The 27926-nt window shown below is 42.2% G+C and overlaps 1 protein-coding gene across 4 annotated transcripts; it reads left to right on the forward strand.

Moving 5' to 3' along the window:
- The first annotated feature begins 800 nt into the window (after positions 1-800).
- Positions 801-27864, forward strand: LOC111858206 (tripartite motif-containing protein 46-like). 4 transcript variants are annotated; one of them, XM_023839768.2, is made up of 12 exons: positions 801-1211; positions 5012-5267; positions 5485-5635; positions 8921-9119; positions 10000-10146; positions 10717-10812; positions 14625-14878; positions 15313-15434; positions 19099-19413; positions 21262-21491; positions 21973-22040; positions 23751-27864. In XM_023839768.2, the coding sequence occupies exons 1-12, from the start codon at positions 1188-1190 to the stop codon at positions 24142-24144; spliced, it is 2256 nt and encodes a 751-aa protein (XP_023695536.1). In that variant the 5' UTR covers positions 801-1187; the 3' UTR covers positions 24145-27864. The 4 variants fall into 4 exon arrangements, with proteins under 4 accessions (XP_023695536.1, XP_023695533.1, XP_072561735.1 ...); XM_023839765.2 differs by lacking the exon at positions 801-1211 and adding an exon at positions 1226-1609; XM_072705634.1 differs by lacking the exon at positions 801-1211 and adding an exon at positions 1226-1609 and having other exon boundaries at positions 21973-23879.
- Positions 27865-27926: the final 62 nt, after the last annotated feature.

Raw genomic sequence — 27926 nt, forward strand, 5'->3', positions numbered from 1 at the left:
ATACACTGTAATTTTTGCAACAGAAATGGATGAGATGGGCAGGCAGCTGGTAACAACGTTGTTTTCTAGGCAGAGCCAAACAAATCTCCTCCTGTCTGAAAAGGCATAGAAAATGCAATTTAGCCACTGAAAACTTTAGTTTTTCTGGCGACCTGCTCAGGGTGTACTCCGCCTCTTGCTCGATGATGCTGGAATTGGCTCCAGCTTCCCCGCGACCCAGATGGATAAAGCGGTATAGATAATGGATGGATGGAAAACTTTAGTTTTTGTGATGGACAGTCAAATTCTCTCGTTAAATGTTTTGTGTTCTTGCACTCACTTTAAAATTCATTTCAGCGCCACCACATATACGTATACGTGTGTGTGCGTGTGTGTGAGCACGGGGGGGCCCGATCGGTGTTTTGCCCCGGGGCCTTGTGTGCAGTTGTTCCGCCACTGAATATACAATAATACAATATAGTATTATATGTTATGCATATAATGAAATAAGCTAGTATAACACTAGTATATGTTTCTAATAGTGTAATAATTTGATTGTTTTTTATTTACTACAGTTTGTTTCTATTTGTCTTTGATACTGCTTTGAAATTTATGAATCTTAAGTACTGTATATAATATAGTAGTTTGAAATGTAGTACTTGAAATGACAGTGCCGGATAGTGCAGTTTTGATAGCGAAGGGGCGGGGCTGGGAGTTACGGGGGAACCGCTAAAGTTGAGGTTTGTCCAAGGCTCCGTGGCGCGCCATACAAGCTAGAACCGTCACATAGGTGTTTGAAGGGGAAATGGACCGGCCCTTATTAAAACTAGTGGTACAATATTCCAGGGAGTAAAATAGTCTTTTTTAATAGCAGAAAATAAGAATTAGTTCGTTATTGAATGAGTAACTTTAACACCTCAGATCTGCAATTTTAAAAGAAAGGATTAAACACATGAAAAATCAAAGGCATTTTAATGAGATTAGTGTACTTATATCGCGTGTTATATCATACTGTTGCCTCACATGGAAGGGAAAATATTACCATTAAACTATAAGCGCAAAAAAGAAAAGGAGGAAAGAGCGAAACGTAATACGGAAATGCAGGCTCTCTGCTTCCCTCCTCTGGAGGGCATTAGAGTCGCTGTGCCTGTGTGTAACACACCCCCTCGATAAGATCGGCCTTATTAGGGGGAAGGAGCGCTCCTGCCATGGCGCCTAGGAGCCAGCTGAAGGTAAGTACGGACGCCGGACGCACTGCACAATGGAGGATCGGCGGCCATGCGCGGAGCCTGCTCATTTGGGACGGACAGAGAGTGAACGTGCAGGCGCGGCGTCATTTTTAGTCCGCAATCTTTTCGGAATAAGTGCAGGCGGTGGGCCGGAGGTTGACATTGCTGAATGACAGCGAGATGGATATGGGAAACATATGGCAGGTCGTGACACTTTGATTCATTCATTTATAACAGGTCGATGTTCTTTTCTTTACCTTTATTTGAATGTGTCCAAGTGTAGATGTGTGTTTTTGTGTCACTGTTACGTATTTATTTCGGGCGAAATGCTACTGCAATCAATAGCACAGTCGGGGATTTTGGCGTACGAACACTGTGCATCAGCTGTTGCATCCGAATCGGTAAGCCCATAACATTGAATATAGCTTTTACTCAGAAAAAGACGTAATTATTTAGGAATGTCATTTCTCATCTGCTCTCTTAGAACGCCGGGTACTTTGATCAATAGGATGTTATCTGCTGAGAAGCTTTACGGTCCTCACATTCGGTTTCTAGTGTGAGGGCATCAGGGACAGAATCTCAAAACAGAATCTCCGTGATCATTATTAGCCTCTGCTTTTCCTACAAGACGTGTTAGTATTGAAGTCAGCGCACAGCCCGAACAGTGATTCAAATATGTGCAGCTGCAATACATATTCTGACTATATTTACAATAGTTTTGCCTGGGTATTTTACATTTGTTTTACAAGAGTAGTCCAGTCGGTATTTTGCAATAAAATGTGGTGTATGTTACTATTTTCTCCCAAAGCCTCAATTTTGAGGATATTGAAATTGCTAATGTTTTTGATCAAATAATTAACATACATCTTACCGTTGTCAACTGAGGCCACAGTGGACACCTTTCTAGGTCTCTCTGCTGTTATAATTTTGAAGACAGTAGGGGAGGGGCTTGTCATGCAGACAACCTCATTTTCACGATCAGCCTACTTTACCATCACTCTGTCCCCCTCAACTCCATGTAGAGCAGGGCCACCATGTGGCATTTATCTGTATCGTGAAGAGCAGGGTCACCATGTGGCATTTATCTGTATCATGAAGAGCAGGGCCACCATGTGGCATTTATCTGTATCATGAAGAGCAGGGTCACCATGTGGCATTTATCTATATCGTGAAGAGCAGGGTCACCATGTGGCATTTATCTGTATCGTGAAGAGCAGGGTCACCATGTGGCATTTATCTGTATCGTGAAGAGCAGGGTCACCATGTGGCATTTATCTGTATCATGAAGAGCAGGGTCACCATGTGGCATTTATCTGTATCGTGAAGAGCAGGGTCACCATGTGGCATTTATCTATATCATGAAGAGCAGGGTCACCATGTGGCATTTATCTGTATCGTGAAGAGCAGGGTCACCATGTGACATTTATCTATATCATGAAGAGCAGGGTCACCATGTGGCATTTATCTGTATCGTGAAGAGCAGGGCCACCATGTGGCATTTATTTGTATCATGTTGGGCAGGGCCTCTGTGGTATTTATCTGTACTATATAGAGCAGAGTCACCATGTGGCATTTATCGGTACCATGTAGAGTAGTGCCACCTGGTGGTATTTATCTGTACCATGTAGGGCAGTGCTACCTGGTGGTATTTATCTGTACCATGTAGGGCAGTGCCACCACATGGAATTTATCTGTGCCATATAGAGAAGTGGTCACCAACCCTGCTCTGCCACCCTGCAGATCTTAGGTGCAGGGCTTAATTTAACGCACCTAATACAGATAATCAGGCCCTTCAGCAGCATCTCAGTATTCAGCTATGTTGAAGCTATTTATCAGGTGTGTTAAATTAGGGTTTCCACCTAAGCTCTGTAGGGAGGTAGATCTCCAGGAACGGGGTTGGTATCCACTGATATAAAGCAAGGTGACCATGTGGCATTTACAATTAGGCCCATAAGTGATTGGACATTGATGAAATTTTTCATAATTTTCTGTCTGCATACCATCACAATGGATTTGAAATTAAGTAATCAAGATGTGACAGAAGTATAGACTTTCAGCTTTAATTTAAGGGGTTTAACAAAGGATTTCCAATTAGCTTTTAGAAATTACAGCCATTTTTCACAGTCCCTCCATTTTCAGATGCTCAAAAGTATTTGGTCATGTCAGTACAAGTAGTTTCATTGCCAGGTGTGATCTATTCCCTTGTTAGTATATAAAAGGTCTGGAGTTAATTGTAAGTACTGATTTTGCATTTGGTAGCTGTTCACTGGAACTCGACAGGAGGTTCAAAGAGGTGTCAATGCAAGTGAAGGAGGTCATCATTAGGCTGCAAAAAGAAAATAAACCAATCAGAGAGATCTATAGCTAAAACTGGAGGAGTGCCCAATTCAACAATTTGATACATTCTTAAAAAGAAGGAAAGCACTGATGAGCTTTGCAACACCAAAAGGCCTGGGAGACCACAGAAGGCAACTAATGTGGATGATCACAGAATTCTTTCCTTGGTGAAGAAGTACTCCTTTACAACATCTAGTTAGGTTGTGAGTACGTATGAGGAGGTAGGCACATCACTGTCAAAGTGTACAATCAAGAGACACCTAATGGTGTCAGTGGTGGCCTGATGGTTAGGGAAGTGCTCTTGTAATTGAAAGACTGCTGGTTTGAATTCCCGACCAGCAGGGTACCGCCCCCAAGCACTGCTCCCTGGGCACTGAATTAGTTGCCCCCTGCTATGTCACGGTGTCACATATGGGTTAAATGAAGAGGATACATTTCGTTGTTGTACACTGTGTGCTGTGGTGTGTCAACACTGATCACCAAATTCTTAAAAAAAAAAATAATGAATGAACGTAAATATAGAGGGTTTACCTCTAGAAGCAAACCACTGGTAACACTGAAAAACAGGAAGGCCAGATTAGACTTTGCCAGAAAACATGGTGGAGGCAGTGTTATAGTGTTATGGCATGGGCATGTATGGCTGTCAGTGCAACTGGGTCACTGGTGTTTATTGATGATGTGACTCCTGACAGAAGCAGCAGGATGAAATCTTAAGCACATAGTGCTGTACTCTTTGCCAAGATTCAGCCAAAGGCTGCAAAACCGATTGGAAGGTGCTTTAAAGTGCTAATGGATAATGACCCAAAACGTACTGCTCAAGCAGCCTAAGAGTTTCTCAAGGTAAAGACATGGGATATTCTTCAATGGCCAAGTCAAAGCATGAAGGCGGAATGACCAACATCAAGCAGCAACTGAAGGCGTCAGCAGTGAAGGCCTGTCAAAGCATCTCAGGACAGGAGACTCAGTGTATGGTGATGTGCATGGTTTCCTGACTTTAGGCAGTCATTGACTGCAAAGGATTTTCATCCGAGTACTAAAACATATATTTTATATTATATTACATTGTCCAATTACTTTTGAGCCTCTGAAAATGGAGGGATTCTGTGAAAAACAGATGTAATTTCTTAAAATTACAGTTTAATGCAATACTTTTGTTAAGACCCTTAAATTAAAGCTGAAAATCTATACTTCCCTCACATCTCGATTGCTTAATTTCAAATCAATTGTGGTGGTATTCAGACAGAAAATTACAAAAATTGCATTAGTTTCCTAATACTTATGGACCTAACTGTATCTGTACCATGTCGAGCAGGGTCACAGCATGGCATTTGTCTGCACCATTGTCATATTTTTTTTTTTATCTTTCTGTGTTTCTCGTCTTCTCCCCCTTCTTGTGTCTCCCCGTTCCTCCCTCCCTCCCACTGTCTCCCCCGGTATCTCGTCCTCTCTCGCGACGCCCCATTGAGGCCAACACGAGGGCCTTGGAGCAGGAACTGCAGTGCCCGCTGTGTAAAGGCCTGGTAAAGCAGCCCATCCTGTTGCCCTGCCACCACAGCGTCTGCCTTCACTGCGCCTCTCAGCTGCTCATACAGAACGGATACCCAGCCCCAGACATGTCCCCCGAGCCCAACTCACCCGCGTCAACCCCCAACAGCCGCTCCCCACGCCTGGCCCGGCGGCCCATGCCCAAGTCGGACCGCGTTGAGCGCGTGCTCCGAACAGGTCTGTGTTTGTGTTATTATGTTACCGTAAGGGATCTGTGTGTGATCTGTGAGAAGTTTGAGCTGCTGCTGAAGCCCAGCTGTCAGTCTGCCTCCCTGCTTGTGGTAGCCCTTACTGTCATTCTTTCAAAATCAGACCTGGAATAAACAACTGGTCTGTGAGCAGATTTCAGTGAAGCTGACTCATGATGTCCCATTTGCCCCCCTCCCCCCTCAAGGCAGCGGAACATACCCGGGCCGGAGGCGGAAGGAGCCCCCACCCCCTATGGTGCTGTTCCCCTGCCCGCCGTGCCAGAGGGATGTTGAGCTGGGGGAGCGAGGCCTGGCCGACTGCCTGCGCAACCTGGCTCTGGAGCGTATTGTGGAGAGGTACGTCCATCCCATGCCCGCGCCAAGTGTCCCTTTGAGCCAACTACTCAGAAGGCCTTATTACAAGCCTGGATGTGGAATAAATATGGTTTTGGTATCCTCTAAGTGAAGGAGCCAAGAGATAAAAATACTTTTCATTTGTAAATACCCTTCCTGTTGATTGTAGCTAATCCTGTGTAAATAATGTATATAAGAATGTTTTTTTTTGTTTTCTTGTTGTGCAAAAGTCAGTGTAGTCATGCAATTAGATCTTTTGGGAAATGTGAGGATTGGAGTTTGCACCCATTATGTATGCATGATCGCCTGTATTGGGGAAAAAAAAATTGTGTCTGGTCCGGTTTTGAACCAATATGGGATGTGATTTATCTCATAGTTTTGGGGAGCATGACTAATGTCCCCCCCTCCCCAGTACATTTTATTGAAAGAGGCAACCTTAGTGAGGATTTACAGTTCATCAATGAGGTCCATCTCCAGTCAGCCAGACAAAACGACATGCAAAGGCCATGAGATTCTGAAAAGGCTGGTTAATTACCACAAAGCGTACTTTTTGTCCATTAAATAAGCTACAGAAGAATAACTTTGGAATGGGAGACATATTGTGCATTATTATAAAGATATAGGTTCAAAGATGTATGCATATATTGGTTATCACAGCCAACATAGATTTAGGAGAGGTAGGTCCTGTTTAACAAATCTACTTGAGTTCTTTGAGGAAGCTACAGTACAAGTGAAATTGATCACAAAAAGTCCTACGATGTGCTCTACTTAGATTTCCAGAAGGCCTTTGATGCTGTCCCCCACAAACACCTCTTGCTTAAGCTCAAAGCTGTAGGGATTTTAGGAACTGAAGCAGTTTGGATCGAAAACTGGTAAACAGACAGGAAGCAGCGGTAGTTATTAAAGCAGGGGTGCCCAACTGCAGTCCTGGAGGGCCAGAGCCCTGCACATTTTTGGGTTTCCCCTCATTTAACACACTTGATTCAACTCCTTGTGCTAATTACCACACAGCTCTTGACCTGAATCCTTTATGGTGGAACAGGGAAAGAACTAAGCTACACAGGGTTCCGGCCCCCCAGGACTGGAGTTTGGCACCCCTGTATTAGAGGCACAATGTCACAGTGGGCCTGCGTTCATAGTGGGGTACCGCAGGGTTCAATTTTAGGACCACTATTGTTCCTAATTTACATTAATGATATTCACACCAATACATATACTGTAGTAAACTGGTTAAATTTGCAGATGACACCAAGGTGGGTGGTGTAGCAGATACTGATCTAGCAGCACAGTGGCTACAAAGGGATCTGGATTTAATTAGCGACTGGGCTGATACTTGGCAGATGAAATTTAACATAGATAAATATAAGGTAATCCATGCAGGGAGCAGAAATATAAAGTACAGATATTTTATGGGTTCCACTGAAATAAAGGTAGCTGATTACGAGAAAGACCTCGGTGTGTATGTTGATGCTTCCATGTCCCACTCTTGCCAGTGTGGGGAAGCAATATAAAAGGCCAATAGAATGTTGTGTTATATCTCTAGGTGTGTGGAGTTTAAGTCAAGGTAGGTGATGCTACCATTATATAATTCCTTGGTAAGACCCCACCTAGAATATTGCGTGCAGGTTTGGTCACCATACCTTAAGAAGGACATTGCTGCCTTAGAAAAGGTGCAACGGAGGGCTACGAGAATGATTCCTGGTCTTAGAGGAATGTCTTATGAGGAGAGGTTAGCTGAGCTGAATCTGTTTCGCCTCGAGCAGAGGAGACTAAGGGGGGACATGATCCAGGTATATAAGATTCTAACGGGTCTGGATGCTGTTCAGCCAAATGGCTATTTCAATATTAGTTTAAATACTAGAACTGTAGTATGGAATAGTCTTCCTGCTAGTGTAGTGGAAGCTAAAACCCTGGGTTCCTTTAAATCAGAGCTAGATAAGATTTTAACAGCTCTGAGCTATTAGTTAAGTTCTCCCTCAAACGAGCTTGATAGGCTGTATGGCCTCCTCTCATTTGTAAATTTCTTATGTTCTTATGTTCTTATTACTTGTGCAGTATTAAAGGTGCCACAGGACAAAAATCTGACTTTATATAGTTGAATAAGGAGAGTTCAGGGCATGGAACTGGCATACCATGAATCTGAAACACTGTTGTTCTCTTTTTCAAATATAAATCCTGCATTTGTAAAAAAAAAAAAAAAAAAAGGTGATAAAACGGGCAGATTAAAAATCCTAGACTGTTACATAACAGTCATAACTACACCACCAAGCTTAACATACACTAGCCCACTTTCAAGCCCAATGGATCTGCACATCCTGCAACATACATTTTCTCTCTTGAGGGGGGAAGGCATGTACAGTTACCACAGGTGCACCTGGCGAGGAAAAAATATATACTGACAGTCATGGATTTAAGGGTATTTATTACTAGTAGGCTAAGAAGATAAGTTCTGCTCAGGGATATGTTTCTGAAACTGCTCACATTGGCAACTTCATCGTTGGACCCATTCAGCTGTGTATGGTCCCAACTGCGTAGTTGCTAACATTAGCAGCTATGTTTTTGGGAAACGTACCCCAGGCTAGCAGGTGAGCAGTAAACAACATTACAAAGTCTGTGATACTGACATTGACAAGAGGCTTATGTACTGCCTGTAGCCTACTGCTGGTTAGCTAAACAAATATATAATGGATGCTGAAGTAAAAAAATTGGAAGCAGATGTTAAAATTGATTACACAAAACACATTTACGAGCTGTTCTGCTTGCTGTTTGGAGTTCTTGATAAAAATTGCATGACTAACCTAGCACTGTAAAATCATTTGACAGATGCAATGACAACATGTCCAGGCTGAAATGGGAGTATTACAGTTACGTGTGGCAAAGCAGAAAGAGTACATTTTAAAATAACAATAAGAAGTACAGTATAGTACTTGTGTGTGAGTATGTGTGTATGTGTGTGTGTGTGTATGTGTGAGGTATGATATATAATATGCATACCCTGAGTGTAACATAACATTTCTGTGAAAAAGGCTGTGTCCAGATAACGGAGAGATGATTCAGAATCTGGGCACCAGTTATATAAAAGGATGTTTGTTTTGCTTGATGTCTGTCAAACTTTGCTGAAACTGTTTGAAATCATCCAGAATCTATTTTCTTAATTTTTCATAAAAATGTTCATTTTTAAATTTTTTAAAAATTTTTTGGGGGGGGGTATTTAAGGTAAGTGGAGAAAACAATGGAGATGGGGTGTCTGAGGGTGTAACTCAGGTGCTGATGTTTCTCTGGCCTCAGGTACAGGAGCGCAATTCACATGTGCGGCGTGGTCGTCATGTGCCAGTTCTGCAAACCCCCCCAGACCCTCGAGGCCACCAAGGGCTGTGCCGACTGCAGGGCCAACTTCTGCAACGAGTGCTTCAAGCTGTACCACCCGTGGGGGACACCGCGGGCCCAACACGAGCATGTGCCTCCCACACTCACATTCAGGCCCAAGGTGAGCTGCGTGTGCATGCAGACTGGGCTTGTAGTGGTGTGTGTGTGTGCAAGAGGACACATGTGAGTAAGTATGTGTGTGTGAGTAAAAGTGTGTGTGTGTGTCTGTAGGTTATGTATATACTGTATTACATTGTGGGGAACAAATGTCCCCACAATCTGATAAAATCTTGTTATTTTGATGTTGTGGGGACCACTTTTCAGGTCCCTACAAGGCAAAACTCAGTTTTATAAAAATCTGCAACTCTAATAAAAAAACAATAATTCCAAAAGCCTTGTATTTTGTTTGGTTACTTATGGCTAAGGTTAGGGCTGTGAAAGGGTTAAGGTTGTCATTCTTAAGATTATGTTTTTTTCCCATAGAAATGAATGGACTGTCCCCACAAAGATATGAATACGAATGTGTGTGTGTGTATGGGTGGGTGGAAGAGCATGTGAGTGTGAGGAGGAGTGTGTATGTGCCAGGGTTGGGGCCATTCCCGAATGCATTGATCAATTCCAGTCCAAATCAGGAAATGGAACTGGAGTTGGGATTGGAAAAAAAACTACGGGAAACAGAATTGGAGTTGAATTTGAATTTCAGGGAGATTTAAGTTCCAACTCCAGTTCCATTTCCTGATTTGGACTGGAATTGATCAATGCATTCCGGAATGGCCCCAACCCTGGTATGTGCAGAAGGGCATGCGGGTTTAGATCCCAGAGTTTACTATTAATTATGTTTGATCTCACCTGCAGTATGGACAGCTCTCCTAATCTGGACGCAGCAGGTCCGATGTGTGGGGCAAAAGTAATGAAGCACATGGACATTGTGGCAGCATGTTTCCTTTTTCTCTCCATGTTATCTCTGCCTTTCTCATTTATAACCCCCCCTCCCCCCATAGATGCTAACCTGTGCAGAGCATGACCAGGAACGGCTGCACTTCTACTGTAAACCCTGCCAGCGCCTCCTGTGCTCCCTCTGCAAGCTGCGGCGAGCTCATGGTGGCCACAGGATCGTCCACGTCAGCCATGCCTACCAGAGCCTCAGGGTGGGCAGCAGCCTGTGAGAAGACAGGCACTCACTGCTGTGTGCAGAAAGCTAGTCACTTTGTATAGTGTCTACTGGGACAGGTGCTCTTTCCAGTGTGCAGAAAACTACTCACTGATTACAGTGTTTACTCAAACAGTCACTCGCTGCAGTGTGCGAAAAACTAGTCACATATTACAGTGTTTACCGGAACAGGCACTCATTCCTGTGTACAGAAAGCTCATCACTGATTACAGTGTTTACTGGGACAAGCATTTACTGCAGTGTGCAGAAAGCTAGTAACTTATTATGGTTTTTATTGGAACAGGCGCTCATTCCCATGTGCAGAAAGCTAATCACATATTACAGTGTTTACTGGAACAGGCACTCATTCCAGTGTACAGAAAGCTAGTCCCTTAATCAGTATAGTATTTCTTTGGACAGACGCTATTAGTATCTTATTTACATTACGTACTACACTGTTGATTTTCACTCAATAATTCTTTTTCTCCATCCAAACGAATATGTAGACATATGTTTTACATGTATGGGAGCTGTTTCTGTACAAACAATATGATCTCTGACCCCATAGGACAAGATTGCCAAAGGACTTAACTATGTCTTAGCCAATCAGGAAACAGTGCATACTCAGCTCAGCCAACTGGAGAATGCCATCACTCAGACTGAGGTAAAACGCTCAAACCCACCTACCTGTAGTCAATATTGTATGATGAATGTTCAGAAACATTTCTGTAATCATTCCTTGTTTTTCCTCTGGTTACTGCGCCCACCCCGTGCCAGACTGTGCTGTGCAACCCTGACCCAGCTTTAATTCCCCTTTTGTTTATTAAGTTGTTCTGTGTATGTTACTCCACCCCTTCTGTTTCATTATTATTACTCTTTTGGTGTAATAACACACTATTGGAGTTAAAGGTGCCAAGGAATGTTTGTGTATTTTTTGTCTGTGCATGTAAGACTTGATATCTGAGGAAGTGTTGTGATGTTGTGGCTCCAGCTGTCCAATAAAGCTTGTATTTTAAGGATTTACATTCCCCATAAATGGTTGCCAAGGCTCTTCTACGATTGCAATATTGTTTCTGATTAAGGAAGATTATTTTTCGATTAATATGTATTCTGTGTTTTGGTTTGTGCATTGTGTAATGGGTTTTGGATTGGTTGTTTTTCAATTTGAATTTCTTTTGGCAACAGTTAATCCAACTTGTCAACTTCCATTTGGAAAATGCAGATTAAATGCTCTAAGGTCACCTAGTATGCAGAGTTATGGGAACGATGGGTAAAACGATAAGTGCTCAGTGACTGTGGGTGATCGTAGTCAGATGGCATGAAGGGAGTTTAGTGTGTTCTCTGTGTAGTGAATGTATATACTAAAGGCTTTTAATCCCATCTTATATGTTTTTGCTTGCACAGTGTACTCTGTGATTTACCTTATACTGAAGTAGTTTTTTCCCCATTTTTCATTTGGAAGGGATATTGCCATGCAAGGGCATAGGTGTGGTTTCAACATTGGTAGGGACCTAATCAACCCCGAACTCTCCCCCCGCCCCTCTAAACGCATGGTCCCTAACACCCATACCCAAATCTACTGTGTCAGTCCGAGATAACAGTTCATACAATTTGGAGAGCAATTTGTTGGTGGCTATTACCGTTTTAATTTGTTCTGTTGATGGGGCTGGTGGTCGATTATTGTGTTTACTGACTTTAGATTTAATGACCGATTTTAGTTGAAGGTATTTGACCTTATGTGTTTCTTCAATGTCAAGGTTGTGGTTTCAGCTCCTGTGGCTTGTAGAGTAATGATATCAGTTGAATGCCAGCTGATGCATGAGTCCTGGATGCCCCCGCTCTCTCAGTCCAGGCTGTCCTCACTTACACAGGACCAGTCAAAAGTGTGGACATGCCAAGCTGTCTACAAAGGAGAGTGATAGTGATAGTGGACCTGGCCACCTGACCTAATCACAGAAGAGATGGTTTTGTAAGGAGTCTGACTAGAGAGTGAAGGAAAAGCAACCAACAAGGGCTTAGTGTATATATGGTATCTGGGAACTGCTTCAGGACAGCCGGAAAGGCATCCCAAGAGGCCACCTCATCAAAGAGTGGGGAGACAGTAGGGTCAGACAGTCTTTGTGCAACTGGGGATCAGGGCCTTGATCTCTGCTAACCACAGAATTTAAACCAGCAACTTTCAGAATACCAGCCATTATTTAATTCTATTTTTTGTTTGGTCTGTGCATAGTTCCATATATGCTATTTTATAGTTTTTATGTCTTTTATAATTATTTTAAAATGCAAAACATCACAAATAAACTGGGTAGGTTTGTCCATACTTTTGACTGGTACCACATGTTGCTTTGGACTGCTGAATTAATAAATGCCCAGTAATAGATCAGCCAGGAATATTTGCATGTGAATTAGCTGCTTCTTGAACTTTAATTTTCTGAAGAGTAACTTAACTGCTTTGATCCTGGGTTTTTGATTTTTTTCAATAATTTTTTTTTAGTTTAGAATGTCATATTACTTGGTTTTCTTCTGATGATTGGAAACAACAGTAACACTACTTGATGGGACACAAATACTTAGTAATAACTCAGGTACTACTGAAGTACAAATCAGGAACAAACATAGTCTACTTCAGATAAAAAATGCATCACGAGTCATTAATAATGAACAAACATGAGATCAGTATTTCACGTGTTATTCATGACTTGTTCCTTATGTTTTAGAGAATTACCAGATATAGTAACAGATATAGTAACTGCTTGAGATAAAACATGTTAATTCATCATTAATGAATCGTGATATGAGATCACTATGTATATATGTATATTATTTGTGCTCTGTCAAGTAAAGTGTTACCGAAATAACACTTTACATAGTGGACTACCTTGTCATTGGGAATTGAAGGCACTGGTGCAAGATCACTAATCTTGATTCATTGTATGTTGTAGCCTGAGATGATTGTAATATCTGTATTATGGGTGTAAAGTTTTCCCAAACCAATGGTTCGGTTCATATCTCTTTTCTTTGATTTGTTTTGTTTTTTTAGGGGGGAGGGAGGATGGTTTTTTGGGGGTGAATAACAAAAAAAAAATGGGGAAAATGTTTGGGTTTTATTAATCACCAACTAACAGAACAACATTAAAGAACATGTTAGATTACCTTAACTTTACATAAAATAACTATGTAAACAATTTTTTTTTTTAAATAATACAGTAGTACCTCAGAACTCGAAATTAATCTGGACCAAATCCTAAAAAGTTTGAATTCTGATTGAATTTTCCCCATAAGAAATAATGGAAAACCAATTAATTGGTTCCCGGCCCCAAAAACACCGAAATATGTCTTTTTTTTAGCATTTAAACACAAAATGAACCGGACAAAACAAGAAAAGCATATAATGTACTAAACACATCTAAGCACATTTATCAAAACAGTCATTTTTAAAGTAAGAAAATAAATGTATCCAAACAATGTGTAAAGTTAAAAAAAAATGTGTCCTGCCCCGATCGTCCGCTCCTTCCGTGTGCCACGCCCCCTCGTTAACCCCGTGTGGAATCCCCGTGTGATCAGCTGTTTCTGGTTGTTGTATTTAGTCGGCATTTCAGTTTGTTTCCCCAGTCCGTCTGCGTTTTGCCTGCCTTACCTGTAATTAAACCCCGTATTCCCCGATACCCTGACGTCTGCGCCTTTGTCTCCGTTCCGTCCCTGCTGGGCACGACAATATTATTATAATTATATGTATTAATGGTTTATTATTAATATAAAAATAATTAATATGAAATCTTTATTTTTAAATGTATCTTATTATATAATAATAATTACTGTTACTGTCTATCATTGTCTAAATGTATTTTTACTGTCTAAATATATGTATTCAGCTAGTGTAAACATGCACGATGCTATCACAGCGAATGCAAAGCTGAGACTGAAGCGTTACCCTTTGTTTTTGCTGAGAGAGGTGCCGCGTGACTCATTTCCCCGCACGTACAAGTTATCTTAGGTCGGCGTTCACGGTTTGACTCCTGAGATTCAGATCGAGTTTTAGGTAATGTTTTTCAAACTAGTTGGTTTGACTTTTAAGAAATTCAAGTTCTAATGAGTTCGAGAACTGAGGTACCACTGTGTATATATATTCTCTTCTGAAGAACCACACCGCTGATGTGAATGTGCCTTGGGGCTCTGCAGTCTCAGGGTTATTATCCATCTTAGCTTAGCTTTTGCCACAGGATCGAGTGACTTTCCCAGGGATCAGATGAGCACAGTGACAGAGCTTTACTTGATGCAAAGATTGAGAAAAGGGCTTAAATCATAAATATCCCACCAAAGTGGGTGTAAAAGCTGGATAGTCTACATCAATGTTTCTCAACCTGGTCCTCAGGGACCCCAGATGGTCCATGTCTTTGCTCCCTTCCAGCTCCCTGCCAGACTGGGTTGAAAAACACTGGCCTACATCATAATATGTGCTTTTCTTCCTCTGGGTAGCTGAACAGCGCTTCTGCACAGGAGCAGCTGGCGCAGAGCATGCAGGAGCTGGCAGGGACCCTGGCTGGGCGGCGTCTGGAGCTGCAGCAGGAGCTGGATGGTGCGCGGCTGAAGCGGGGGCGGGCCCTGGCGGCACAGCTAGCCATCAGGTGGAGCCTGCTAGAGAACGCAGGCCTGCTGGCCTTCTCCCAAGAGCTGCTGAAGGAGGCCGACCCCCCCTGTTTCCTGCAGGCTGCCCTGCCCGCCCACTGCAGGTGGGCCATATTCCCTCTCTTTCCACCCCCAGCCTGTGTCTCACTGTATGTGTTAAAGCGAAGGAAAATTAAAGCTCTTTCAGGGAAAAAAGAAGAGAAAGGGCTGCTCTATAGTCTGTCGACTGGCTGTCAAGTGACAAAACACAGTGGCAATGTCCCCGACATTATATACTGTCACATGCAGGATTGCCTGAGGTAGACAAGTGGAAAACACTGATTCCGGATACGTCACACAGCTGCAGGGATGCATGCGCACCTTATGGAGTACAGTGTTACAAACTATACAGACAGGCACCTGTGACAGGCACCAAGGAGTAAAATGTTATAAATGACACAGATTTCCGTCTGTTTTTGGGGGACTGGGACTGTTCTTTATGCATTGCTTAATTTCCTAGTTGTGACGGCCCAACCCCCATCCCCCCTTACTCTGACAGGCTGATGAAGGCAATCGAGTCTCTGCAAAGCTTCTCAGTGTCTGCCGATCCTTTTCTGCGACACTTCCAACTGGACATCACCCATGAGCTGCAGCTTCTCACTAGCCTGGATTTCACTGGGGGTATGAGCATGAGAGAACGAGCGAGTGAGAGAGAGAGAAAACAAGTGAGACTGATGAAGGACATGAGGTGGTGGGCTGGTGATATTATACATTATACGTATGCGATTCAGTTTGATCCATGGTGACTTACAAATATCATAGTTGGACCTGAAATATGATGGTACCCTGTGAACTGTACAGGAATGAGATGAACAAGACAGAGAAGCAGTATCGACAAATCACTTTGCTCATTATAATCTCTCTGGAATCCAAATTGTTTCCATCCATCCATCCATCCATTGTCTGCTGCTTAACTGGGGTCTGGCCACAGGGGATGCCCATACCGCCCGCTCCTCTGCCACCTCCTCTAGCTCCTCCAGGGGAACAGCAAGGCATTCCCAGGCCAGCTGGGAGATATAATCGCTCCTGCATGTCCTAGGTTTGCCCAGTGTCCATACATGCTATGAACAGAATCGATGACAAAGGGCAGTCCTGGTGGAGTCTAACACTGGGAACAAGTCTGACTTACTGCTGGCAATGCAAACCAAACTCTCACTCCAGTTATACAGGGACCTGATGGCCCATATTCATGAAGCACCCCTCAGAGGACCCCCCAAGGGACATGGTCAGATGCCTTTTCCTAATCCACTAAACACACAGCCTCTTCTGCAATTAAGTCCTGTAACATCACCCATTCAGACTTAATGTCTCCGGCTATCCTCGAGATGCATGAGAACTTCTGCTGGAGGTGCACAGTCCCAGGTGTATCAGGCATTTCCCCCCCACAATCTGATCCAACTCACCAACTCACTCATCAATTGAGTGTCCGACAGGAGAGGAGGAGGCCATTCGGCCCATCAAGCTCATTTGAGGGAGAACTTAACTAATAGCTCAGAGTTGTTAAAATCTTATCTAGCTCTGATTTAAAGGAACCCAGGGTTTTAGCTTGCGCTACACTAGCAGGAAGACTATTCCATACTCTAACTACACGCTGTGTAAAGAAGTGCTTCCTCAAATTCATTTTAAAATGTTCTTCCGCTAATTTCCACTTATGGTCACGAGTTCTAGTATTTAAACTAATATTTGGCCAGTTTCCCAGTCAAGGATTAAGCCTAAGCCTAGACTAGCTTTGAGTTTCAATGGTGAATCTCCATTGATACTGCAATTTAGTCCAAGACTAGGCTTAATCCTTGTTTGGGAAACTGGCCCATAGAAATAGCCATTTGGCTGAACAGCATCCAGACCCGTTAGAATCTTATATACCTGGATCATGTCCCCCCTTAGTCACCTTTGGTCGAGGCTGAACAGATTCAGCTCAGCTAACCTCTCTTCATAAGACATTCCTCTAAGACCAGGAATCATTCTTGTAGCCCTACGTTGCACCCTTTCCAAGGCAGCAATGTCCTTTTTATGGTATGGTGACCAAACCTGCACACAATATTCTAGGTGGGGTCTTACCAATGAACCCAACATCCTATTGGCCTTTTTTAATGCTTCCCCACAATGATGAGAGTGGGACATGGAAGCATCAACATACACACCAAGGTCTTTCTCATAATCAGCTACCTTTATTTCAGTAGAACCCATAAAATATCTGTACTTTATATTTCAGCTCCCTGCAAGGATTACTTTACATTTATCTATGTTAAATTTCATCTGCCAGGTATCAGCCCCGTCGCTAATTAAATCCAGATCCCATTGTAGCCTCTCTGCTGCTAGATCAGAATCTGCTACACCACCCACACACACTCAAGTCCAACAATAGAGCTCTGCTCGGTTTCAGATCAATCACTGGTGTTCGGTACAAAAGCACAGACAGCAGTAAGAACCTGTCAAAAGTCAAAGAAGGCAATGTCCTAGCACTGAACCGGGGGGCTATAAGTAGGCCCACCCATGCCCGGCACCCATCATGGCCAACTCCAAAGTAGAGTAGAGTCCAGCCCCTCTCCAGGAGTCTGGTTCCAGAGCCTCAGCCATGCATTGAGGTAAGCCCGAGTATATCTAATTGATATTTTTCTACCTCTTACACCAGCTCAGGCTCCTTTCCTACCTGTCCCTGAAGCCACATCTGGTAGCTGACAATCATTCCACTGAGGCCCCTGCCTTCAACTGCCACCTTATCTACATCACACCCGACCCCCATGGCCCCTCTGCAAGTGGTGGGCCTAAATGAGGGTGGACCTGTGTTGCCCTTTCGGGCTAATTCCAGGCCACCACATGAGAATGAATAAACCACAAACTTATTAGATAATGGATAATTATATCCATTATCTAACACAGGTTTATATTGCTGCCAAATAAAATATCTAATTTGTTATTTGATTTTTTTTTTTTTTACATTTTATTTTATACACGTTCTCAAATATTTGAATATTCAACAATGCCAACTCATCTCTAATGAGGACTTGAGAGAGGGATTAGGATTGACTTTACAGGATGCAAAGAAAAATTAAAACAGAAATGTACAAGTTTCTCAAGGATGAGGGAGGCTAAAGGTGTCAACCCTAATAATCCCAAGACTGGCAACACTTTCCCTCACATTTTTCATATGGGCCATCTGCTGTTAGGCTAGATGAATAGTCACCATTCAGATAATACATTATGGGCCGGTTTCCCGAACTAGGATTAAGACTATTCTTGGACTAAATTGCCGTTTCAATGGAGATTCACCATTGTAACTCAAAGCTAGTCTAGGCTTAGGCTTAATCCTTGACTGGGAAACTGGCCAAAAGTTGTCTACCATTTTTATCTGCTGGGGTCAGAATAATGGGTTTGCCTAGAGGGTCGCCCTGTTGTTTTACACCTTTATGCTGGGGGGTTTAAATCCCATCTGCATTGTTTGGGAGTGTGGCTCAGTATGGTATGGTTGTGCTTGCAATTGGAAGGTTGTGGGTCAAATTCCAAGGTAGGAAACTGAGGCCAGTGTTGGGCAAAGCACTTAACCTCCAATTGCTTCATGGGTGCTGGATGACCCTATGCTGCGACTCCCAAAACTTGCTCTTACCTGTATGTGTGTCTGTGTGGCTCATGGAGAGCAAGATGAGACAGGTGTAAAAATCAATTTCCCCATGGAAATCAATGAAATATTGCTATTCTGTTGTATTATTGCTGTACACACAGCCATTTTGACCAGAGGTCATAGCTCAGCACACAGGTTTATTTGTAGTTACTCATGCATACCTGTGCAGCAGTTTGCAACTAATACTATATTGTGCAACCCCGTGGCCTCGGCAACATATGAGCAGGTTTTTAAACCAGATTATTAAGGATTGAAATGTCCTGAAACTGTAAAATCAGTCATCCAGACATAAACATTTTAAACATCTCCATCCAAGTAAAGTTTCAGCTGCACTAGTGTTAGTAAGAGAAGATGAAAGTATGGATTGTGGTCTTTTAGCAAGTGAATTGTTTTTCCTCACTGTTTTGATCCTTTAAAATGCTGAAAATCAATAGGACATAGTCAATACCTTCCCTAATGCTTCAACTCATGCAAACAAAAAACCGAGAGAAACTGCAGAGCAAATGTACTGATATTTGCTCTGAGGGGGATACCTGTCCTTTTCATAGCCAAGCTCCTTACAGAGCTGCCCATTCTGACATGAAAACATTTGGGTTAGACACAGATTTGCACAGAATCATCAGTATGCTGATAAATGGAATAAATAAGCACCTCCTGTTGTTTCAGCCCCTCTGGCGCCTGTGATTGATACCCAGCGCACTCTGGCCTATGACCAACTCTTCCTTTGCTGGCGCCTGCCCCCGGGCTCTGCCCCCGCTTGGCACTATTCCGTGGAGTTCCAGAGACGGGAACCGGGGCTGCGGGGGGCCGGTGGGAGAGGTCGGCGAGCCTGGCAGCGCCTGCAGGAGGTGACGGGCACAAGCGCAGTGATCGACAAGCCAGAAGCTGGCTGCGTGTATGCGCTGAGAGTGAGGGGCTGCAACCGGGCTGGCTTCGGAGATTACAGCGAGGAGGTGTACCTGCACACCCCGCCGGCACCTGGTGAGTGCCGGTCTGACCGTCCTCATGTGGAAATGCACCCTGAGTGGTACTTATGAGCTCCTGCTTCCTGCATGCTGTGATTATTTCAACATTTGTGACACTGTGTGTGATGCTGTTTCCTCTCCAGGATCTTTGTTAAGTGTTTTGGGACAGCTTTGTTTGGGAAGAGCACTATAATAGAGTAAGAGCATTGTGTAAGAAACACAACACTACAGAAGAGTAAGAGCATTGTGTAAGAAACACAACACTACAGAAGAGTAAGAGCATGGTGTAAGCATAACGGCACTATATAATAGTAAGAGCATTGTGCAAATATAACAGCACTACATAAGCGTAAGAGCACTATACAAGAATGAACTGTATGGATTTCAATGGGTGGTCCAGTGAAGATTTCCTCCTACAGCCTAAAGATTGGTGAACTTTATTTATAAAGCGTCTTAGAATCACTCCTAACAATCGCACTAGGATTAGACTTTGACCTACCTCAGAGTAGGACGTCAGAAGAAAAAAAGCTTCCTACACCCACGGAGCTAGGAGTAGGAGTTTGTGTTTGATAGAAAGTAACATCATGATTTCAGGGCTCCTGGAGCAGACAAATGGCATTCACAACGGCATTTTGTAGTTCTCCTTTGAAATCGCGGTGACGTGTAGTTATTTGATATTGCATAATAATAATAATAATAATAATAATAATAATAATAATGGTGATGATGATGATTTTGATCATTACCATTACCCACAGATATGTTAACTGTCCTACTGATGTAACCAATACTTTAATATTGGCAGAGAGCACATGACTTCTCCTTGTAGATGGAGCCATGTACTAGATTGATGACAAATCATTTTATAATATTACAGCAAAGAAATAACATAAGGAGAAAGCAGAAGTAGAACTGTAATGCGCAAAAGCTACTACTACTACTACTACTATTCAGGGGCATTTCTAGCCACTGAAATGTTCAGGGGCTAAGTTGAGTTTACCTTGGGTTTGACTTTTGTTTTTTTTTTTGAAGATTGGCATCTGGGGTAAAATATTTGGGGCTAGGCTTAAAATACTTGGGGCTTAACCCATCATGGCGTGTAACACACTGGGTGCGTGGCGTGTGCGTTGCAGAACTGCTGCAGCACGGATCCATGTTTTTACATAGCTCAATCAAAACCTGAAAAATAGAACCAGGGGCCTGTATTACAGCTGGATTACTTGCTTAGCCAGATAACTTGTCGGATTTAAGGTAGTCTGAGCTAAATTCAAGTGAACAAAAAGTCCTTTTAAACCAGGGTACCTTAAATCTGGCAAGTTTATGCGGCTAAGCAAGAAATCCAGCTGTGTTACAGGCCCCTGTTCTTCACTTAGTTCAGGGTACCCTAGTTTAAATCGATCTTCATTCACTTACATTTAGCACAGACTACCTTAAATTCAACAATTTATCCCAGATAGACTGTTACAGACAAGCTCACAACAGACAGGAACAAATATGATTTTATAAATTAATAAAAACACTCCTCCTCCTACTACTGAAAGTCTAACCAAAATCAAATCACTATGAGAATTTTGGACCAATTACAATTGTTTTCTTACTCAAAGATGCTTTATCAATATGGGCACTGGTGTCTCTCATTGTTTGATTGTGTCCTGTAGACTGGCACCCCATCCTGGGTGCATGCCTGCAAGAAGCAGTGTCATGCCTAAGAGAGGCCTTGGGCCTCCCATCACCCTGACTGACTGACTTACTGATTGATTGATATTGATTGGATTCCTGGATGTATGGTTGTCAGATAGATGGATGGACAATGACCTGAATTGGTAACTCTTCTGCTAACCCTCTTGCTTCACCCCCTCGTCAGTGTTGGGCTTCCAGCTGGACGCGCGATGGGCCCTGCATGCCGACCACCTGCAGCTGAGCCGGGAGCAGCGCAGTGTGCGCAGTGTCCCGGGCCTCTCACTGCTGCAGGCCGCTGGTGAGGCCCTCACTTCCTGCCCTCTGACCTCTGACCTGCTGGTGGGCAGTGTGGCTGTCACGGAGGGCAGACACTACTGGGCGTGCTCTGTGGACCCTGGTTCCTACCTAGTCAAGGCAAGTGGGGGCAGATTTTTGGGGGGAAGCAGCAGGTAGGGGTAGGGTTGGGTACCGAAAACCGGTGCCAATACGGCACCGGTACCTATATAACCGGTATGTACCGGACCGAAACAAAACACGAATTTCGGTGCCACTTCGATGCCTGAACTGTCGATTGAAATATTTGTTCTCTGGGGCTATGATGACACAGTTGTAATAAGCATAAGATTCATCAACACACACGTGACATCATCAGGAAATGAGACCATCTGAGATGCGCGTGAATGCAGCAACTAACGTTAAACTTGCTCTGACGGCAGCAGGTGGTCTACCGCTATCTTAGCTTGCTAAATTAAACAACTTTTGTTAAAATGCCTAAAACTAAACGGTCGAAAGTGTGGCTATATTTCACAAGAAAGGATTCCAACACTTTATAGTCTCTGTCCATTGACCATGTTTTCCTTCTCAATGTCTCCTTCGTGGTGTTTCTGCCCTCCAGGTGGGGGTGGGTCTTGAGGCCAAATTGCAGGAGTGGTTCCAGCTGCCTCAAGACATGGCAAGTCCTCGGTGAGACTAGCTGGGAAGATCTTGGCGGGGGGAGGGGTTCGGATATGATACATTCCCAGTATTTCATGTATAGGAAGTGTCACTGTGTCACAGCTAGGCTGATAGTGTTACTGTGTCACAGTCTGACAGGCAGTGTCACTGTGTTACACTTGTACAGGCAGTGTCACTGAGTCACACTCGTGTAGGCAGTCTCACTATATCACATTCAGACAATGTCACTGTGTCACAATCAGACAGGCATTGTCATTGTGTCACACTTGTACAGGCTATATCACTCTCAGTTCGTTACCATGCACCCTAAGAAAACCAAATTATTGTGTTAGTCCGACTAAAACCGGACTAAATCGAATGTCTCAAAGTCAGATTAAGACACCCAGATAATGCGATTGGGAGTCGATTTACTCCTGTATACATTGTCAAATGACTCAAGCTGGCCTAGGCACTCTGCTCATGCTCCACCGTTCTCCTGCTGCCCATTCCCATTGGTACTTCAAGAAGGTATCAAAAGTCCGATACTTCAAGGTGTTGGTTTTCCACTGGCGTAAAAACTGGTACCGGTGCTGAGTGACATAACACGAGGAAAGTATTTTGTATTAAATTCGAGAAAGAGTAGGACTGGATGACCTGCAATATTAATACCAGCATCACATGCATCGTTATACACATCCAACTCTTACATCATTAATCAGTTGGGGGTAGCATGTGGTTCAGTGGGCTAAGTCTGTGTGCTTGTAATCACAAGGTCACCAGTTCAAACCCAGCCTCAGCACATATTGTGGGTCCTTGAGCAAGGCCCTTAACTTCTGGCTCCCTGGGCACTGCTATGGGTGGCAGCCCTTCACAGACAGCTTACTCTACAAACAGCAAGTTGAGGGAGGCATAAAGATAATTTCCCCACAGGGATAATAAAGTATCAATTATTATTAGCTAGATAAAGATCAGACTTATTCTTACCTTCAATTTGGTACAGATATTTTAGCGCAGGGACTTTAAGTCTCACTAAAACATTTTTACCCTGTTATAGGAAAAAAAAACTTTAACATTTTTTAATGATTATTCCATTTCAAGATTATTTAATATATGCTTAAAAGTCAGTCAAAATCAGTCCTAGACATGAGAAATTTATTTTGAACTCCTTTTTTGTTTCATAAATACCCCAATATTTATTACAACAAAATAATCTTGCAATATTTGACAAATTTCCAATACTGTGCTGTCATAGTATATTAAACAAAATACTTAACTTCTTGTTATGCCATACTGATCTTGTTGTATCTATTCTTTTGACCAGATCGCAATTAAAGCTTGCATCACTTCATTTGTCCATGCAGTCATTATTACCAATTTTATTTATTTTTTTAACGTCTGTCACATAATAGGTCAACTGGAAAAAGCCCAATACTAACAAGCTGAAAGGAGCCATATCGCCACCTATTGTAGCGGAGTCAGACATACTTCCATCAATAAATCGATTCCCCTCCTTGCATGTATACTGGGACAAGGACAGAAGTCTGATTAAATGGCGTAGTCGAGCTATAACCATAGCTTAACTTAGCTTTGCATGTAAACGTATTTTGTGATACAGTCAAATAGGCAGTGTCACTGTGTCACACTCATACAAGCTGCGTCACTGTGATACAGTCAGACAGCACTGTATTCTTCTAGCTTGTTTATCATTTAGCTTTCTTTGCGTCACCTCCTTCCAACCAGCTATGACCCAGACAGTGGCCATGACAGTGGAGCTGAGGACAGTCCAGATGGCCCGCCCCCCTTCTGCTTCCTCACAGTAGGAATGGGCAAGCTCTTCCTGCCCCAGGCCTGCATCGGCGACTCAAACAGCCCCAGCAGCTTGGCTCTGCCCCTACCCTCTCGGCTGGGTCTTTGCCTTGACTTTGAAAAAGGCCGCGTCGTCTACTATGATGCTCATACACTCCGCCCCTTGTGGGAGGGGCCGGTTGATTGCACCGGCCCTGTTTGCCCAGCTTTCTGTTTCATTGGTGGAGGGGCACTACAGCTTCAAGAGATGATGGCCAATCGCATCACAGAGCCAACCACCCCAAGAAGGGTGACGATCCAATCTCACACATCTAGTCTGAACAACTGAGATGCAGTAATTCAGTGGATTTTAACATAAAGTTACCTCAAGTTTTTTTTTTTTTTTATAGAGCTTCCATGAAAAGATTACTTTTTAATAACAAAGTATTAATTTTATTGTCATTTTAATGCTTTTTTTGTTTTTAATAAGAGCTTAATAAGAGCTTTCTCTGGGAGTTACATAAAACTTATTTATGCTTGCTACTTACATGGGTGAATTTGATATATGTGATTACATTGATATTCAGGTGATGTTCATCTTTCAATATCCGCATCTTAGGCACTGTGTACACATGGTTCTATAATGTGTCTTGGGCAATTGGATCACAAATGGAAAACCGAGACACATCACTGGACACACGTCCATCACGTGTCTCCAAGGTGTCCAGTTGGCCACTTGTGTTCAGATTTTGTTACTGCCCCACGCACAGTTTTCTGATATCCCAGATTTTCTTTGCTGGGATGCATTAAGCCACATTAGCATTTTCATAACAAAACAGATGTGGTCACATGTTTCCCAGACCACCTCAGCTAGAGGTTTGAGTAATCTGATCACAGTGTGTCTTTGTGCTTGTTTACACTTGTATTTAGCTCTGTCCACTTGCGATCCCATCATCCAAGATAAATTTTGAAGCCAAGTGTAAACAGGACCTTAAATTCCTCATTCTTACATGAGTTTTGTTTTGCTGAGGCTGATGAAAAGGAGACATTCCCACTCCTTTTGCAGAACTTCATTCAATATTTTCACTTACACATTATCAGTTAACTTATCTAAATGGTTGGTGTTTGTAAATTAGGGCAGAGATCAAGTGCTTGAGAGGATTTAATTTGTATTTTTTTTCTCAGGCCTTTTTATATCAGTCATCATCAGGGGTGGACAGTAACAAAGTACAGTAAAACCTCGGATTGCGAGCATAATTCATTCCGGAAACGTGCTCGTAATCTAAAGCACTTGTATATCAAAGCGAATTTTCCCATTAAAAATAATGGAAACACAACCACAACCCAAAAATATTCATATAAAAATGATTAATACAAAATATAAAGTAAAAATACATAAAACAAATTAACCTGCACGTTTACCTTTGAAAAGAATCGTGGATGGTGTGAGGGAGACAAGAGAGAGGAGAAGTGGAGGGTTATTTTGTAGGACAACTTTCACTATAACTAACGGAATCACTGCTATCTGTTGGCTCACTGGAATCTTTTTCTTTTTGTACGAGTTTAACAAGGAACCTATCCAATGGCTGCTGCTTTTGCCTCCTTTACAATTTCGCAGAAATGTGGACATTGCATTGTTGTTAAACAGCTTCATGGCTCGCACTGCTACGCCCTCATTCAGGTGGTGCTTTTCTACTAAATTTTGACTATATGAGTGAGGCAGTCTGACAGGCAGTGTCACTGTGCCACTGAGCATGGGAAATGATTAGCCACAACCCCGCAGCGAGAGAGAGAGAAGAACCATCGGCTCAGTTGTGATTACGTGACGCTAGGCAGACAAAGCGTATACGTAATACTCGTATTGCAAGACCTTGCTCGTTTATCAAGTTAAAATTTATTAAAAATTTTTGCTTGTCTTGCAAAACACTCACAAACCACATTACTCGCAATCCAAGGTTTGACTGTACAGTACATTTACTTGAATACTGTTAAGTCCATTTTTCAAGTATCTTTTCAAGTTTTTTTCTAAACTTAAGGTTTTAATTCTACTACATTTGAAAGACAAAGATTGTACTTTTGACTCCAATACATTTCTGTGATGGTTCTTGTTACTCATGACCTTGAAGCATAGTCATCACAACATGCGAGACAAAGGACTCAAAGATGGGTGTTAGGAGAAAAAGCGGTCTTATTAACAGCAGCAGGGAAACAAATGAGACTACAAGGACTCAAAACAAGAAGACTAGTATGGGGAAGGACATCAGCAGACATGAGGAGTGACATCAATGACCAGTCTGGAGCTGATGAGACAAACAGGTTCTTAATTGCAAAGACTAATGAGGGGTAACAAGCAACAGGTGTGGCTCATCAGGGCTACATCAGGGAGGAGACAGGAGGGTCAGGCGGACATGATGAGCAGGACGTAACAGCTTTGAAGACAGCGGACAGATTTTCTAACATGCGATAGGCCATTGTTGTGTTCATCATAGAAGAAAAACCAATCACAGTAAACTACTCCTGCGCTATCAGTCATGTTGCTGTTGGGCAGTTATAAAGCTAGAGGTGTGTAACTGGGTTGGCTGTTTCATTATTTTATTCTAAGGAAGCAATCTACAGCAATTCCACACACACACATATATACATTAGGTTAACTATATCTTTGTAAGGACCCTCCTTTCATTCCCATGGGCATAACCCTAATCCCATCTATGACAGCCCTAACCTTAACAATAAGTAACCAATCAAAATACAAGACTTTTGGCATTGTTTTTCTTAGTGGGGACCAAAAAAAAATGTCCCCATGAGGTCAAAATAACACGTTTTTATCACATTGTGGTTCCCACAATATTGCATATACATGACCACACACACATACACACTGCCGGAGTTGTGTTAGATCACTGCCATGCTGTTTTGTGGGTGTGGGGTATTAAATTGAAAAAGTGAAAACAACAATGGCTGTCCTTTTGACAATTTAACAATTGTGTTTCTAAAGACATTGTAGCATGTTTCACAAGCTTTTAATTCTACAGATTCTACCACCAAATCAGTGCAATTCTGTAGGTTGTTTCAGTCATTGGGTTCTCTAAATGCATTGTGGCAACAACACAACAATGCATTGACATAAAAAATAAATGTACTTTTGAATAGTTAAGTTTAAGTACTCCAGTACTTTAACTTTCAAGTAAAAATTTGACTGAACAACTTTCACTTTTATTGAAATATTTCATTATGAGTATCAATACTTTGACTTAAATAATAGAGTTGTGTATTTTGTCCACCTCTGATCTTCATATTCTTTCTTTTTGTCTCCATGATACTTAGACTTTACAGCAATAAATGTGAATACAATATGAATGTAGACTTCATTTAGTCTTCTCAAAGGTAATTATGCTATAATAAAATTTGTAACTAGTATATATTTAACCTACTGTAATGTAATATAATATTAAACTATAGCAATGTAATTACTTTGTAATTCCCACTATATACACATTTTTAGTTTATATAGGCAATATAAAATGGCCGGCTAAGATATTATCAGATCTATGTAACCCCAGTTAATATGACCTGTGTAATACAATACAGGCACTTTAGTGCTAAGTTCTTGTAGGTTTACCTCTAGTTGTGAGACAGTTAATGACAGATAATGCTTTAATCATTTGCCTATCTAATAGGGGGTCACTGAGGTTTTCCCCCCTTTCAGTTTTTGTGTGTGTTTTTGTGTTTATCTCCATTCTGTGCCTCTATGCTTTGAATGAATGTGCCAGCATGTCAATATGCGGCTTGTGTGTGCCTAATGGTAAAAACTATTAACTTATTTTTAATTAAATGTATTTTTTAAATTTATCATGTTTAAACTAGGCTAGTTTGATAACTCATGGCTTATGTGATTTTACGAAGCGGAATGTTTCAATTAATTACTTGATTTTTTTGGCTCATTTTAACAAGCAGCATAGTATTTAAATGACTTTAGACTGTTGCATTTAATGAAGGATGGACTATACTGATGGAATTGTTGTAAAGCCAAAAAGTATATAGTAATAATAAACAAAATGCTTGAAAGAAACACGGCTAAGCTGAGAGCTTCCTTCTGAATGCATATACGTATATAAGGGTGGGGTGGGTCTG

This window comes from Paramormyrops kingsleyae, chromosome 23, assembly GCF_048594095.1.
Source record: "Paramormyrops kingsleyae isolate MSU_618 chromosome 23, PKINGS_0.4, whole genome shotgun sequence".
Lineage (NCBI taxonomy): Eukaryota > Metazoa > Chordata > Actinopteri > Osteoglossiformes > Mormyridae > Paramormyrops > Paramormyrops kingsleyae.

Bases quoted from the DNA above. Each gene is read 5' to 3' on its own strand.
- LOC111858206 (XM_023839765.2), top strand. From the start codon at position 1,406: ATGGCAGGTCGTGACACTTTGATTCATTCATTTATAACAGGTCGATGT. The intron at 5,268-5,484 runs GTCTGTGTTTGT...TCCCCCCTCAAG, and splicing joins TGAGCGCGTGCTCCGAACAG to GCAGCGGAACATACCCGGGC. The intron at 9,120-9,999 runs GTGAGCTGCGTG...CTCCCCCCATAG, and splicing joins CACTCACATTCAGGCCCAAG to ATGCTAACCTGTGCAGAGCA.